Source organism: Cetorhinus maximus, chromosome 29 (assembly GCF_964194155.1).
Source record: "Cetorhinus maximus chromosome 29, sCetMax3.hap1.1, whole genome shotgun sequence".
In the NCBI taxonomy this organism is placed as follows: domain Eukaryota; kingdom Metazoa; phylum Chordata; class Chondrichthyes; order Lamniformes; family Cetorhinidae; genus Cetorhinus; species Cetorhinus maximus.
This window is the reverse complement of record NC_135907.1, coordinates 4,173,313-4,187,631: the sequence shown is the minus strand read 5'-3', so window position 1 is coordinate 4,187,631 and position 14,319 is coordinate 4,173,313. Positions and strand designations below refer to the sequence as shown.

At 43.0% G+C, this 14,319-nt stretch overlaps 1 protein-coding gene across 3 annotated transcripts in view; it reads left to right on the top strand.

Annotated features, from left to right (window-relative positions):
* srebf2 (sterol regulatory element binding transcription factor 2) overlaps positions 1-14,319 on the top strand; it is a 76,097-nt gene that overhangs the window by 39,589 nt on the left and 22,189 nt on the right. For all 3 annotated transcript variants that reach the window (XM_078532053.1, XM_078532052.1, XM_078532054.1), the window contains exons 9-12: positions 4,612-4,796; positions 6,669-6,930; positions 8,167-8,333; positions 14,122-14,290. In XM_078532053.1, the coding sequence (XP_078388179.1) occupies positions 4,612-4,796; positions 6,669-6,930; positions 8,167-8,333; positions 14,122-14,290 (783 nt within the window). The remainder of the gene's footprint in view (positions 1-4,611; positions 4,797-6,668; positions 6,931-8,166; positions 8,334-14,121; positions 14,291-14,319) is intronic.

The window sequence follows — 14,319 nt, the reverse complement described above, 5'->3', positions numbered from 1 at the left end:
CCGTGCGGACGTCACACTGGGCGGGCCTTAATTGGCCCACCCACGTAAAATGGCAGTGCACCTCTGATCGGGCATGCCGATTGGAAGTGCGCCCGTACACGCCCACCCATCAACCCCCCCTCCCCCCCCCCCATTGACAGGGGGGAGAGTTAAATGCATAGCTCAAAGATTGGTGTGGGAGGAATGGGTTTCAGTTCATGGGGCAGTGGCACCAGTACTGGGGTAGAAGGGAGCTGTTCCAGGATGGGCTTCACTTGAACCGTGCTGGGACCAGTGTCCTGGCGAATCGAATAACTAGGGTTGTAGAGAGGGCTTTAAACTAAATAGAGGTGGGGAGGGTTCTGGGGAGGGGATACGTAGGCTTACAAAGCAAAGGGATATGGCAGCCTTGCAGGACAGCTATTTAGGTAATGATACCCAGAGTGTGACAGGAAGGGACAGAGTGTACAAACATAAAATAACAGCAGCAAATAGGGTCAAAGGTTGAAAAATGGTAAAAAGGCAAAATTAATGGCTCTTTATTTAAATGCATGTAGTACTCGGAACAAAATAAATAAATGAATACAAATAGAGGTTAATGGGTATGATCTTATAGTCATTATGGAGACGTGGTTACTAGGAGATCAAAGCTGGGAACTAAATATTCAGGGGTGTGTGACTTTTCGAAAGGACAGACAGAAAGGAAAGTGTAATGGGGTAGTTTTGTCAGTACGAGATGGAATAAGTACAATAGTAAGAAATGATCTTGGATTTGAAGATGTAGAATCCATATGGGTGTAGGTACGAAATAGCAAGGGGAAGAAGACACTGGTGAGAGTTGTCTATCAGCCCCCTAACAGTAGATATACTGTAGGACCGAGAATAAATCAGGGAATAATGAGGGCATGTAAAAAAAGGCAGTATGTTAATCGTGGGTGACTTTAATCTTCATGTAGATTGGGAAAATCAAATTGGCAGAGGTAGCCACTAGCAAGAATTTATAGTGTGTATTAGGGTCAGTTTCCTAGAACAATATGTTGTGGATCCAACCAGTGATCAGGCTGTTTTGGATCTAGTAATGTGTAATGAGGCAGGTTTAATAAATGATCAGAGTAAAAGATCCCTTAGAAAACAGTGACCATAACATGGTAGAATTTAGCATTCAGTTTGAGAGTGAGAAACTTGGGTTGGAAACAACTGTGCTAAACTTAAATAAGGGTAATTACAAAGGAATGAGGGTAGAGTTGGCTGGAGTGGACTAGGAGAGGAGTTTAGCAGAAAAGATGGTTGATGAACAATGGCAGATGTTTAAGAAAATAGTTCATGACTCATAACAAAGAAAAATCCCACTGAGGAAGAAGGACTCGAGGAAGGGGATAAACCAACCATGGTTAACCACGGAAGTTAAGGACAGTATCAAATTGAAAGAAAAAACATACAATGTGGCAAAGATTAGTGGTAAGCCAGAGGATTGGGAAAATTTAAAAAACTAACAGAAGATGACCCAAAAAATAATAAAGAAGGAGAAAATAAACTTTGTTTTTATAAAAAGGAAGTGAAAGGCCAAAGTGAGCATAGGACTCTTAGAGAATGAGGCTGGGGAAATAATAATGGAGAACCAGGAAATAGCAGAGGAGTTGAATAAATACTTTGCATCAGTCTTCACGGTAGAAGGCACTATTAGCATTCCAAAAATTCTAAATAATCAAGGGGCAAAAGGGGGATGGGGAGGAGGAAATAAATACAATAACTATCACTAGAGAAAGAGTACTAGGGAAACTAATGGTGCGAAAGGCTGATAAGTCCCCTGGATCTGATGGGTTGCATCCTAGGATATTAAAGGAAGTTGTAACAGAGATAGTGGATGCACTGGCAGTAACCTTCCAAGAATCCTTAGATCCTGGAAAAGTCCCAGAGGATTGGAAAACTGCCAATGTAACACCTTTATTCAAAAAGGGACAGAGACAAAAAACGGTGAACTATAGGCTGATTAACTTAACATTTGTCATTGGGAAACTGTTAGAGCCTATTATAAAGGATGTGTTAGCAGAACATTTAGAAATCCATAATATAATCAAGCAGAACCAGCATTGGCTTCATGGAGGGGAAATCATGCCTGACACGTTTATTAGAATTTTTGAGGAGTTATCAAGCAGGAAAGATAAAGGGGAACAAGTAGATGTAGTATATTTGGATTTCCAAAAGGCGTTCGATAAGGCTACTTAATAACATAAGAGCCCATGGTGTTGGGGTAGTACATTAGCATGGATAAAGGATTGGCTAACTAATAGAAGACAGAGAGTTGGGATAAAGGGGGTGTTTTCAGGGTGGCAACCTGTAACTAGTGATGTGCCACAGGGATCAGTGCTGGGGCCACAATTATTTACAATATATACATTAATGACTTGGATGAGGGAGGTGAATGTACTATCACCAATTTTGTGGACGACACAAAAATAGGTGGGAAGGCAAGCAGTGAGGATGACGCAGAGCCTACAAAGGGATATAGACAGATAAGTGAATGGGCAAAAACTTGGCAGATAGAATGTAATGTGGGAGAATGTGAGGTTATGCACTTTGAAGGAAGAATAGAGAAACTGAATATTACTTAAATGGAGAAAGACCACAGAAAGCTACACCACAGAGGGATTTGTTTCCCCTTGTGGGAGAGTCTTGGACCAGAGGGCATAATCAAGGGGTTACCCATTTAAAACAGAGATGAGGAGGGATTTCTTCTCTCAGGGTAGTGAATCTGTGAAATTCTTTACTGCAGAGGGCTATAGAGGCTGATTAACTATATTCAAGGCTGAGATAGAGATTTTTAATCAGTAAGGGAATCAAGGGTTATGGAGAAAAGGCAGAAAAGTGGAATTGAGGATTCAGATCAGCCATGATCTCATTGAACGGCGATGCAGACTCGATGAGCCAAATGGCCTATTTCTGCTCCTACGTCTTATGGTCATTGTATTCCAACCCCCTTGCAACAAAGGCCAGCATGCCTTTACCAGTACCACTCCTCCACCTTTAACTGCTTTGAAGAATCCTATTCTCTTTCTTCCTTCTAATCAATTTTTAAACCTCTTCCAATTCCAAACCCTTTGATCTTCTCTAGAATCTCCCGCGGGTTGCCTGGTTAAAGGCTTTCTTAAAGCCTATGTGCAATATAATCACAGCATTTCCTCAATCTACTTGCCTGCTACCTCATCAAATAATATTTGAAGTTTGTTGTGCATGACCATCTTTTGAAATTGATGCTGGCTACTTTTATTCTCTCTCTCTCCAGTAATTTGGTAACTTTGTCCATAATTAAAGACTCTAAAATTTTCCCCACTACAGACGTTAAGCTAACTGTCTTGTAATTACTTGAATTTACTTAGTCTCCCATTTTAAAAATGGATTCTACATTGATCATTCTCCAGTCCTCCAGCTCATGGCCACACTCATTTGAACCCTGAAATCTCATTTAAACTCTGCAATTTATACCCTCATTTTCCGGAATATACCCTGTTGCCCAAGTACTTTGTCTCCTTTGGCTTAACTAATCTATCTGAAATATTCCTTTAATCCATCACTTTATTGGTCATCTTGGTCTGAACCACTTCAGAGTCCGCACCCCCCCCCACAACTTAATACTTTTCTTATTAGATATAAAAGATCTAATGATGTTTTTTCAAAGAGCAGAGAGTGCTCCCAGTGTCTTGTCCAAATTCATCCCTCAAACAGTGTCACCAAAAACAGATTGGCCCAGATCTTCCGGTCCCAATAGTGGCGAGTGCTGAGGTGTTACCCTGTCCTTATCCATAATTTACACTTGATTTATTTAGCTGCTAGCAGGTATAGAGCGTGCTCAGACACACAGCCCTTGAAATCAGGAGGAATGTTAAAGCACTCCTTTGCCTCCTCACCGTGCATTCCCCTAGCACGCCCGGCACCCATGGCGCACTTTTAAATGTGGCCAGCAGCATATGGCTCCACTTCACTGCCGACCAGAAGATCCGGACCATTAACTCACCATTTCATCTCATCGCTATTGGCAAGAGCTTGCTGTGAACAAGTTGCTGACATATCGACAGTAAGGCCACTTTAAAAGTAAGCCAAAGCCACCGGCTCTGAAGCACTTTGGGACTTCTGGAAAATGGGAAGGAGTTATATAAATGCAAGTTCTTTACTCTGGATTACTTTTAAAAGTTGATGGAAAACTGGAAATATATCTGACAGGAATCTGCAGTGTGTACCTGAGTACAATCTTGGTAATGCTGTAACGTTCCGCTGCATTGAAATCAATGGGTAATACTCCAATGGTAACAGTTTCCTTTTACTTGCACTAGGCGTGGCACTGTAAGCATTTTGGAACCGAGTGAAGCAATACAACACCGCTATAAAGCTGTACCATTCCCTTTGACTAATTGGGCAATGCCATGAGAGATTCAATAGTATATAAACGAATAATAATATCCTAATGGCTCCTCGATATAAAAATACACATTAGCATCAATGTGTTTACATATTCTAACAGGAGTGTTCTAATTTTATAGACCCTTCTGATTATATATTTGTGCAATTGATATAATATAATGCCATGGGGCAATTTTCTCTTGGGTTTTTTAATGTCCCCTTTTTCTTCCGTTCCAGCAGATTCGAAAGGCTGGTTTGATTGGATGCTGCCCACCTTAATCCTCTGGCTGGTGAAAGGAGTCATCGTGCTGAGTGTATTTATTAAACTCTTCATTTATGGCGAGCCCATCACACGCCTCCACTCTCAGTCCTCTGTTACATTCTGGAGACATCGCAAGCAAGCAGATCTTGATCTGTCCAGGGTGCGAATTTCATTTGGTTGGAAATGATGAAAGAGTGTGTAATGATAACCCTGTTGTTCCATGTGTTGCCTTGCAATGATCTTGAGCACCCTTGAGATCAGCGGGTAATTTAAGTTGGTAAAACAATGAACATATTTTTATATTCTATAATAATTAACCAGAGTTTTTAGAAGAATTATGCCAAAACCTCGAAGAGTTGTAGAGATACTTGTATGTGTTTATTTGCTCTATTTCCGCCACTAATTTAGATAGTTGGGGAAGTTTTGTGTTCTGTAATCGTACCTGAGGAACCAGATGGAGTTAGCAGAGGTCAATTATTTGATTCTTGTACTTGTAGTCATTAGTATTACGCAGTATGTGTTGGTCAACAATGAAAGGGCAATGTTCTCAGTCACAGTCCCATGTTCAAAGAGAAGACTGCTAAAAGTCTGGTATATCTCAATATGACATTCTAGTCCTAATATATTTTAGATTAGTTGCTGGAAATAAACATAAAAGCTGATGGATAATCAAAATTATTGGAACCTGGGCAGTGGGTAGCCTCATAACTGGGAGCAGGAATTCTTCTCATTTGACTCTAGATAGCTGTGTAGGTTTATTCTGCTACCCACCACTCCCCCAGCTGAGAGTAGGCAAGTTGTTGAGCCACAAATCGATTGCCGCACTTGGCTGTGTGATTGCCTGCATGGCCGGCTTGGCCCACGGCTGTTTAATGGCCGTTGGGCATTTAATTGGCTTGAGGCAAGACTTCCGCACCCCCTTATGAGAGAAAGTCTTGCCAGTCAAATGGCCAGCAGCTCTCTGGTCCCAGGAGTGCCATTGGGAACGGTTGCCACTGCTGGAACTACAGCGAGTCCCAGAGGAAAGTGTGAGGAGGAAACCTACATGAGATTGGTTTGTGGAGTCTCAAATCAGCTCTCAGCATAAAGCTGCTCCTAAATTGCCAATCTCACTTGGAGCCACTGGGAAAGTGGGTGCTGGAAGTGGAAAACATTTTAATACAAAAGATACGCACCAGAGTTGCGGACACAATGTTTGGCAGAGTAGTTATTTTGCTGTGGATCATGGTGAGCAAAATGGAACCCTGTTTATGGGATTGCAACACCGGACCCTGTACTAACACAAAAACATAAGAAATAGGAGCAGGAGTAGACCACATAGCCTGTCAAGCCTGTCCCATTCAATAGAATCATGACTGATCCTGGGTTCAACTCCATTTTGCTGCCCACTCCTCCTATCCCTTAATTCCCTGAGAGACCAAAAATTTGTCTATCCCAGCCTTAAATGTTTTCAACAATGGAGCACCCACAACCCTCTGGGTTAGAGAATTCCAAAGATTCACAACCCTTTGAGTGAAGTCATTTCTCTTCACCTCAGTCCTACTCCTAATCCTGAACGGCCCCTTATCTTGAGAATGCGCCCCCGTATTTTAGATTCCCCAATCAATGGAAACAATCTCTCAGCATCTACCCTGGCAAGCTACTTCAGAATCTTGTTGGTTTGAATGTGATTGCCCCTCATTCTTCTAAGCTCCAGAGAATATAGACCCAATTTACTCAGCTCCTCATCATGGGACAACCCCCCCCACCCCCATCCCAGGGTCCAATTTAGTGAATCTTTGCTGTACCGATTCCAGTGCAAGTATACCCTTTTACTGAAGCAAATCAGCTGCTTATATTGTTAACATGGGATAAAGGAGCTTTACATATAGTACCAAGGTATCTGTTTTTTGATTTGTTAGAATGTATTTGTTGTTGTAAGGCTTGTTCTTGACCATATTTTGATAAAGTAACCATGGAGACAAAGAATGATCACATCATATGATATGACTGAGATTTCATAATTAAGTCAGGAATTTGTTCTTCGTCATAGGGTGCCTTTACTGCTGCTGCAGGAAACTTGCAGACTTGTTTGTTGGCGCTGGGACGGGCACTACCTGCCTCTCGGTTAGACTTGGCCTGTAGCCTCTGCTGGAATATCATTCGGCACAGCGTCCAGAAGCTCATGTTTACGCGCTGGCTACTGAAGTGGACAAGAGGGTTTCAGCAGGAGGCACAGCTTCAAGAAGAAGCCAAAATGAGTGCACGTGATGCTGCACTAGTTTATCATAAACTACATCAGCTGCAGTTGACAGGTAATATAATATATTTCATCATAGAGCCTTACAGCACAGGAGGAGCCCATTTCGCCATTGCACTTGTTCTGTCTCTTTTAAGGAGCTATCCAATTAAATGCAGCTCTCCTGCTCTTTCCCCGTCACCATAAATTTTTCCCTTTCAAGTATTAATCTAATTTCCTTTTGAAAGTTGCTATTTAATCTGCTTCTACCACCCTTTCAGGCCAAACATTGCAGATCACCACAGCCCATTGCGTTTATACATTGAAAAAAATTCTCTTCATCTGACCTGTGACTTTTTGGCAATTACCTTGCATCTTACAAGTCCCATTATGCATGCTTGGCTGAGAGCCCAGACTCTCATAATAGGATTAACTCTGTTTACACAACTGGAGAGAAGTGTTGTCTTTGCTGGATTGACAGCTTTGAGGTTATAATCTATTTTTTCTGTAATCTCTTGTCAATGGCTCAATGTTTATTTGCTCAAGGTTAAGAGGTGTCAAGAGTTTAAAACTTCTGTTCTTGATACTTCAATGGTCTGGTTGATTGACATTTTTATTGGGTTGTAGGAACACAAGTTTTTTTTTCAAAAAATTATGGACTTTTTTTAGGCAGTTTCAAACATACCATTGTTAGGGTCAGCATAAGGTTCATTGGTTCTGTACAGTGTGTATACTGGGGGATGGGCAAGGAAGGGCCATGAGTTGGCATGTAGGGTATGAGGATCCATTGTGGGGTGGTTTGGGGAGCATGAGTTGGCATTGAGTTGGCATGGGGGCAAAAGGGGCCATGGGGTTGGGTACTGGGCTTGACTTAGCACTGAGTTGGAATGGAAGGGGACCTTTCAAAAGGTCCCTAAATCCAGGCTATGGTTCGTGACCACTCTAAAGGGTCTCAGGCCTGACTCTGTAAAAATTGTGGGGAGCTAGGAGATGCCCACTCCCGAAAATGTAGCCTGCCTGTTTAGGAGTGCAGGGTGTGGGCCCGCACCCTTAGCCAACGCCAGGGAAAATTGGGGGTGCCAGGAATGGGAGCAAGAATCCAGTATCACCTGCCACTTTTAAATGCCGCCGGAGGCTTTCCAACTCCGCGCAAATCCAGCCCACTAAGTTTGTTCTTTTGCCTGACCTTTGCCTGGAAGCTACTGATCACTTAACACTTTGCAGCTGAACTTGTTTTTCTCTTGTTCAGAAGTTCTAAGCGCACAGCGTTAAGTGGATGGAAATGACCTCTCTTTTCTCCCTTTTCATGTAGATAAACTGGTGCAGAGTCCAGTGCGTGCCATAAGCCTGGCTTTGTCTGCAGTTAACCTGGCAGAGTGTGCAGAGGAGAAAATACCCCAAAGCCTCATGGCGGAAATCTATGTTACAGCAGCCATCTGCCTTAAAACCAACTTTGGTGGCAGACTGACCTTCTTAGCGGTGAGTAGACACTGGGCACTGTGTTGGGTTATTACAGGCTGGCTGTTAAATGCAAATATTAATCAGTATCTGGTAGTACTGTTCATGCAGTTCTGATGTTTTAACTTCAGGGCAGGAGATCAATGGGGGTCTGTGTGCAGTTGTCCAGCAGGATTTTAGTTGCCTTTTCAAGGCTACCTTATTTTTTAAAATGTAAAATGCTTCTGTGTGTGTGGGGTATATGGTTAGGTAATCAAAGGAGACCAATCAGAAGTTGAAGCCTTGTTCTGTGTGACATAAGACATGGCTTTTCTTATGCTGGATAGTGCAATAGTGCACATTGTGGTGTTGGCACTAGAAAGAGCAGAAGGCTGCACATTCATTGCCTGGCATATTTTGATTTGGCTTACCTTAGCCAGGGTAACTGTCAAGGTACTAATTTTCCGCCCTTCCCCTGTCCAAGTTTGGGTACAGTAGAGAAAAGTTCTCACGGTTGCTATTCTTGATTGCAGAAATGTGCACACATGGACATTGATGCAGACAACACTGGGCTTGACTTTGATGTTCATGACAGTCAAACGGCCTGCTGACACTTTGGGTCTCGGACGGTACCATAGCACGCCTGAGCATCTTCAGGTCGAGATGACAATATGGGAACCAAAATAAAAAGTTATAACTTAATTTAGGTTTACAAATAATCATTTAGTAGTTCAGAACTTGAGTATGCTGAAAAAAGAAACAAGAAGCTTTTCGTCTTGCACTCACCAGCGCAACTCGCAAGAAATTACCAACAGTAACAGGGAACAACAATTTATACTGCATGAGAAGAGAGTGCTGATTGGTTGGCAAGTGGACTCTGGTGGAGGCGTTGCCATGGAGAATGCAGCATGGAATAGTTAGTTGCCCAACTTTGTTCAAATTAAAACCGGACAGGTGGACTCTGGTCAAGACATTGTCCTGGGGAATGAACCAGGGAATGACTGTTCCCAAAGCTTTTGTTTAGATGAAAAAGGTGCAAAGTATGCACATGTTCCTTCTGTCTGCAAAGGACAGGGCCTGTGTGTGAATATATGTGGCTTCTAGCATGCGTAAGTGAGCCACACTGTGAGCCCTACTGACAATCTTAAATTGGTTTTCAGTATAAATCTTCACCATTACAGTTTGGTAATTTCTTGTGAGCTATCCCTTTGAGTGCAAGACGAAAAGTTTAGATAGCATGTCTCTTTTTGTCAGCAATACTTGTTTAGATTTTCAAACTATGGGCTGGATTCCCCTCCTCACTGCTGCCCGAAAGCTGTGACGATTGAAGGGAAATGCTGGTGGTGAGTCCCGTCACTGCCTCCCTGTTCTGCACTGGCTGTAGATTCCCCACCCACCACCTGCAAATTGCAGCAGGAGCCTGGGTCCCCAGGGGATTTTCCTCTTATTTGCCTGTGTCACTTCTTGGGGCTGCAAAGGTGCCTGTCGTACCCCAAGAAGCAACGATAAAGGCTTTGAAATGCCCCCACATGCTTGGTCCAGGCCTTCAGTGAGACATCTTATTGGATCTTTTACAGGGAAATATCTTTCACTTCAAAGCTCCGTCTAGGTTCTTCGAAGGATGTAGGATAAGCTCCCTGCTGCTAATGAGCAGCCTAGTAGCAGTGGTAGTGGTAGGCCACCTCTAAGTTGCAGAGAGTCCAACCCACATTCTTAATAAGCCACAACCGAGCAAACAGAGTCAGGTCTCCAACTGATGTCAGTGAGGCAAGCGAGAGTGTCAGTCGGCCAGGGCATGGAAACTGAGAGGTGAATTCCAGCATGTAAACAGAGGAGGCTCTGTGAGGAGCATAAATACCTGCACAGACACGTTGGGCCGAACGGCCTGTTTTTTTGTCCTCTAAATACTCTCTGAAACTCCCTACATAGAGGAACACGATGCGAAACAGCCTCCTCCCATTTTGTGCAGCATCATGTGTCAGTGCACAATGTAGACAGATAGGAGGAAAGTCCCCTGGGGACTAAGCAAAGCCTCATTTGTGTACACAGGATACTGTGATCTCACACTGCTGTTATGTTTCAGAAGGTAGGCTGTCAGCACTTTAGGGAGATAAGGCCAATTGAAGCCAACATGCTAGTTTATTTTACATGTAATCTATAAAGGAATATTATTTTCCATTGTTCCTTATTGCATCGAAAATGACTGTGCAAACTTACCCCTCGATTGTCAGCTTTGACTCTTTGCCTCTTGAGTCAGAAGATCCTGTGGACTGAAGAGAGTTGAGCACATAATCTAGGATGATACTTCATTATTTTGAGGGAGTGCTACATTCCTGGGGGTGCATTTTTTTTTGGAAAGAGATGTTAAGCTAAGGACCCTTAATTGCCTGTTTGGCAGGGTGTAAAAGATCCCAAGGAACTCCTCAGAGAGTATGGGAATTTCCCAGTATCTTGGGCTGTTTTTCAAATAGTTGGGTATTTGTGTTGTGGCCACACTAATAGCTAGTTCAGGTGTGCAGGTCTTGGGCATTACTGCTGAGGTATTGTCAGCCAGGGGTGACCAACCGATCTGGACTTTCCAGCGCTGTCCCGGAATTCGACTTTCGTAGGAACATATGAGCAGGAATAGGCCATTCAGCCCATCGAGCCTGCTCTGCCATTCAATATGATTATGGCTGATCATCCACTTCAGTGCATTTTTTCCCACACTATCTCCATATCCCTTTATGTCATTGGTATTTAGAAATCTGTCAATCCCTGCATTAAATGTGTTCAGTGACTGAGCTTCCACAGCCCTCTGGGGTAGAGAATTCCAAAGATTCACAATTCCACGAGTAAAAATATTTCTCCTCACCTCAGTCCTAAGTGGCTCCCCGCTTAATTCTCCAAGCAGGGGAAACATCTTGCCTGCATCAACCCTGTCTATTCCTTTAAGTATTTTGTAGGTTTCAATGAGATCACCTCTGATTTTTCGAAACTCTAGAGAAAACAGGCCAAGTTTTCCCAGTCTCTCTTCTTAGGGCAGTGCCGCCAGCCCAGGAACAAGTCTGGTAAACCTTTGTTGCACTCCCCCTATGACAATAATATCTTTCCTAAGGTAAGGGGACCAAAACTGCACACACTACTCCAGGTTCTATACAATTGAAGCAAGACTTTGTTACTCCTGTACTCAAATCCTTTTGCGATAAAGGCTAACATACCATTAACTTTCCTACTTGCGTGTTGCACCTGCATGATAGCTTTCAGTGACTGATGACACCAAGGTCTCTTTGTACATCTACACTTTCTAATCTCTTACCATTTAAGAAATACCTGCACATCTGTTGCTCCTACCAAAGTGGATAACCTCACATTTTTCCACTTTATATTCTATCTGCCATGTTCTTGCCCACTCACTAAGTCTGACCAAACCCCCTTGAAGCCGCTTGGCATCTTCCTCACAACACACATTCCCGCCTAGCTTTGTGTCATCCACAAACTTGGAAATATTACATTTGGTCCCAACATCCAAATCATTGATATATGTTATGAACAGCTGGGGCCCGAGTACTGATCCTTGTTGGTACCCCACTAGTCACAGCCTGCCAACACAAGAATGACCTGTTTACTCCTACTCTGTTTTCTGTCTGTTAACCAATTTTTAATTCATGCCAGTATATTACCTCCTATCTCATGGGCTTTAATTTTGCTAATCAACCTTCTGTGGGGGACCTAATCAAAAGCCTTCTGAAAATCCAAATATACTACATCCACAAACTCCCCTTTATCAATTCTGTTAGCAGCATCCTCAAAAAACTCCCAACACCTTCATCAAATATGATTTCCCATTCATAAATCCATGTTGACTATGCCAAATCAGATAATTATTATCCAAGTGTCCATTTATCACATCCTTTAGAATAGATTCTAGCATTTTCCCTATTGAACTAAGGCTAACAGGTCTGTAATTCCCTGTTTTCTCTCTCCCTCCCTCCCTTAAAAAATGGGATGACATTTGCTTTCTTCCAATCTGCAGGAACCATTCTTGAATCTATAGAATTTTGGAAGACGATCACCAAGGCATCCACTATCTCCATAGCTACCTCTTTCAACAACCTGGGATGTAGGATATCAGGTCGCAGGGACTTATCAACCTTCAGTCCCATTAATTTCTCCAATACAACCTTCTTACTAATTCTAATTCCCTTTAATTCCTCATTCTCCCTAATCACTTGGATCTCTAATTCTGGGAAATTTCTTGTATCTTCAGTGAAGACAGGCACAAAGTAATCATTTAGCTGCTCTGCCATTTCTCTATTCCCCACTATAAATTCTCCTGATTATGTCTGTAATGGACCCATATTTGTCTTAGTTTCCTTTTCACGTACCTATTGAAACTTTTACAGTCCATTTTTATGTTTTTTTGCTAGTTTACATTATTCTGTTCTCCCTTTATCAATTTCTTGGTCCTCCTTTGCTATATTTTAAAACCCTCCCAGTCCTCAGGTTTACTACTATTTCTGGCAGCTTTATAGGCCTTTTAATCTTATACAATCCTTAACTTTCTTTGTTAGCCACAATTGACTGACTTTTCTTTTTGGGTTTTTATATGCTTTGAAGGAATGTACAGTTGCTGTAAACTATGTAATAATTTTTTAAAGACTATTCATTACATATGCACTGTCACACCTTTTAATGTATTTTCCCAATCCACCTCAGCCAATTTGCCCCTCATACCTTCATAATTTCCTTCATTCAAATTTAACAACCTGCCTTCAGATTGAACTAACTCATTTTCAAGCATAAAATAAAATTCTATCATATTATGGTCACTCATCCCTAAAGGTTCTTTTACAACAAGATTACTAATTAGCCCTTTCTCATTACATAATCCAGGGTCTGAGCTTCCTGGGAGGCCATTTGTCCCAGATTTTTCTTGTGCCTGAATCTTTTGTCTGTGCTCCTCTGCATGCGTAGAGCTGAACCCACACAGCCACGAAAGAGCAGAGGGAGCACTGACTGGCGAATGGCTTGGGTTGGGGCTGTCCAGTGGATGTCAGGGTGGTGAGGTCCCAGCCGACGGCAGCAGTGTCAGGCCCGATCCGGAGCAGTGGGGGTTGGGTGGTGTGGTCCTGAAGTCAGGTCAGGTGGCGGAGGCAGTGTCAGAAACAAATGCAAGCTCGTAACTGAACCCTCCCCCAGCAGTACTGACAGAACCACCCTTCCCCGTGACACTTAAGGCCCCAACCCCCCTCCCCCCGTCCCATCCAACACTCACGTTAGCAATCCCTTCCAGCCCCCTCCACCCCTACTCCTTTGGTGTCCCAGGGTTAAGTGTCCCTTTTTTCCCCCCCTGCCCCGAGTTGGTCACCCTGTTGTCAAGGTCCTTGGCCTTTACTATGTCCAGTGCACTCAGCTGCTTTTCAATGTGACTTGGACTAAACTGCATTGGATGTACACTGGCATCCATGACAGTGCAGACCCCTGGTGAAGGTCTGTGTAAACAGTAACTGACTCCAGATCTTTTCAAATAAAAAGTAGGAACCACTGAGGTTGACTGTTGAGAGGTAAACTGCAGGTTCCACTGCCAGTTCGGAGCCTCAAGTGACAAAGATAACAGTTGCAGTACTAAAGCCCTGATTCTTCGACTCGCGCTCATTGCTAGTGAGACCCTGCCAACAAAATGGTGTTGTAAAATTATCCCTTTACCAGCTCTGTAATTATTTCAACACTTTCCAACATCTTTCAAACTGAACTACTTTGTTTTTTTTAAACTGGGGCTAAATAGCACATGATTTCTCCAGACATTGTTCCTCAGATTGTAACCTATTTATTTCCTTCCCATTTCTAGCGCTATTTCCTGCGTCGTGCCCAGCACGTTTGCCAGTCCCCTGGTGGCTCTGATCCAGGCACCCAGCACTGGCTTTTCCATCCCTTGGGATGCCAGTTCTTTGTGGAATGTGATTGGTCTCTTAAATCTGCTCCGAGAGAGAGTCTCTTCAGCTCCCTTAGGAATCCAGGTAAGGGATGCTGAGCAAGATCCCATTAC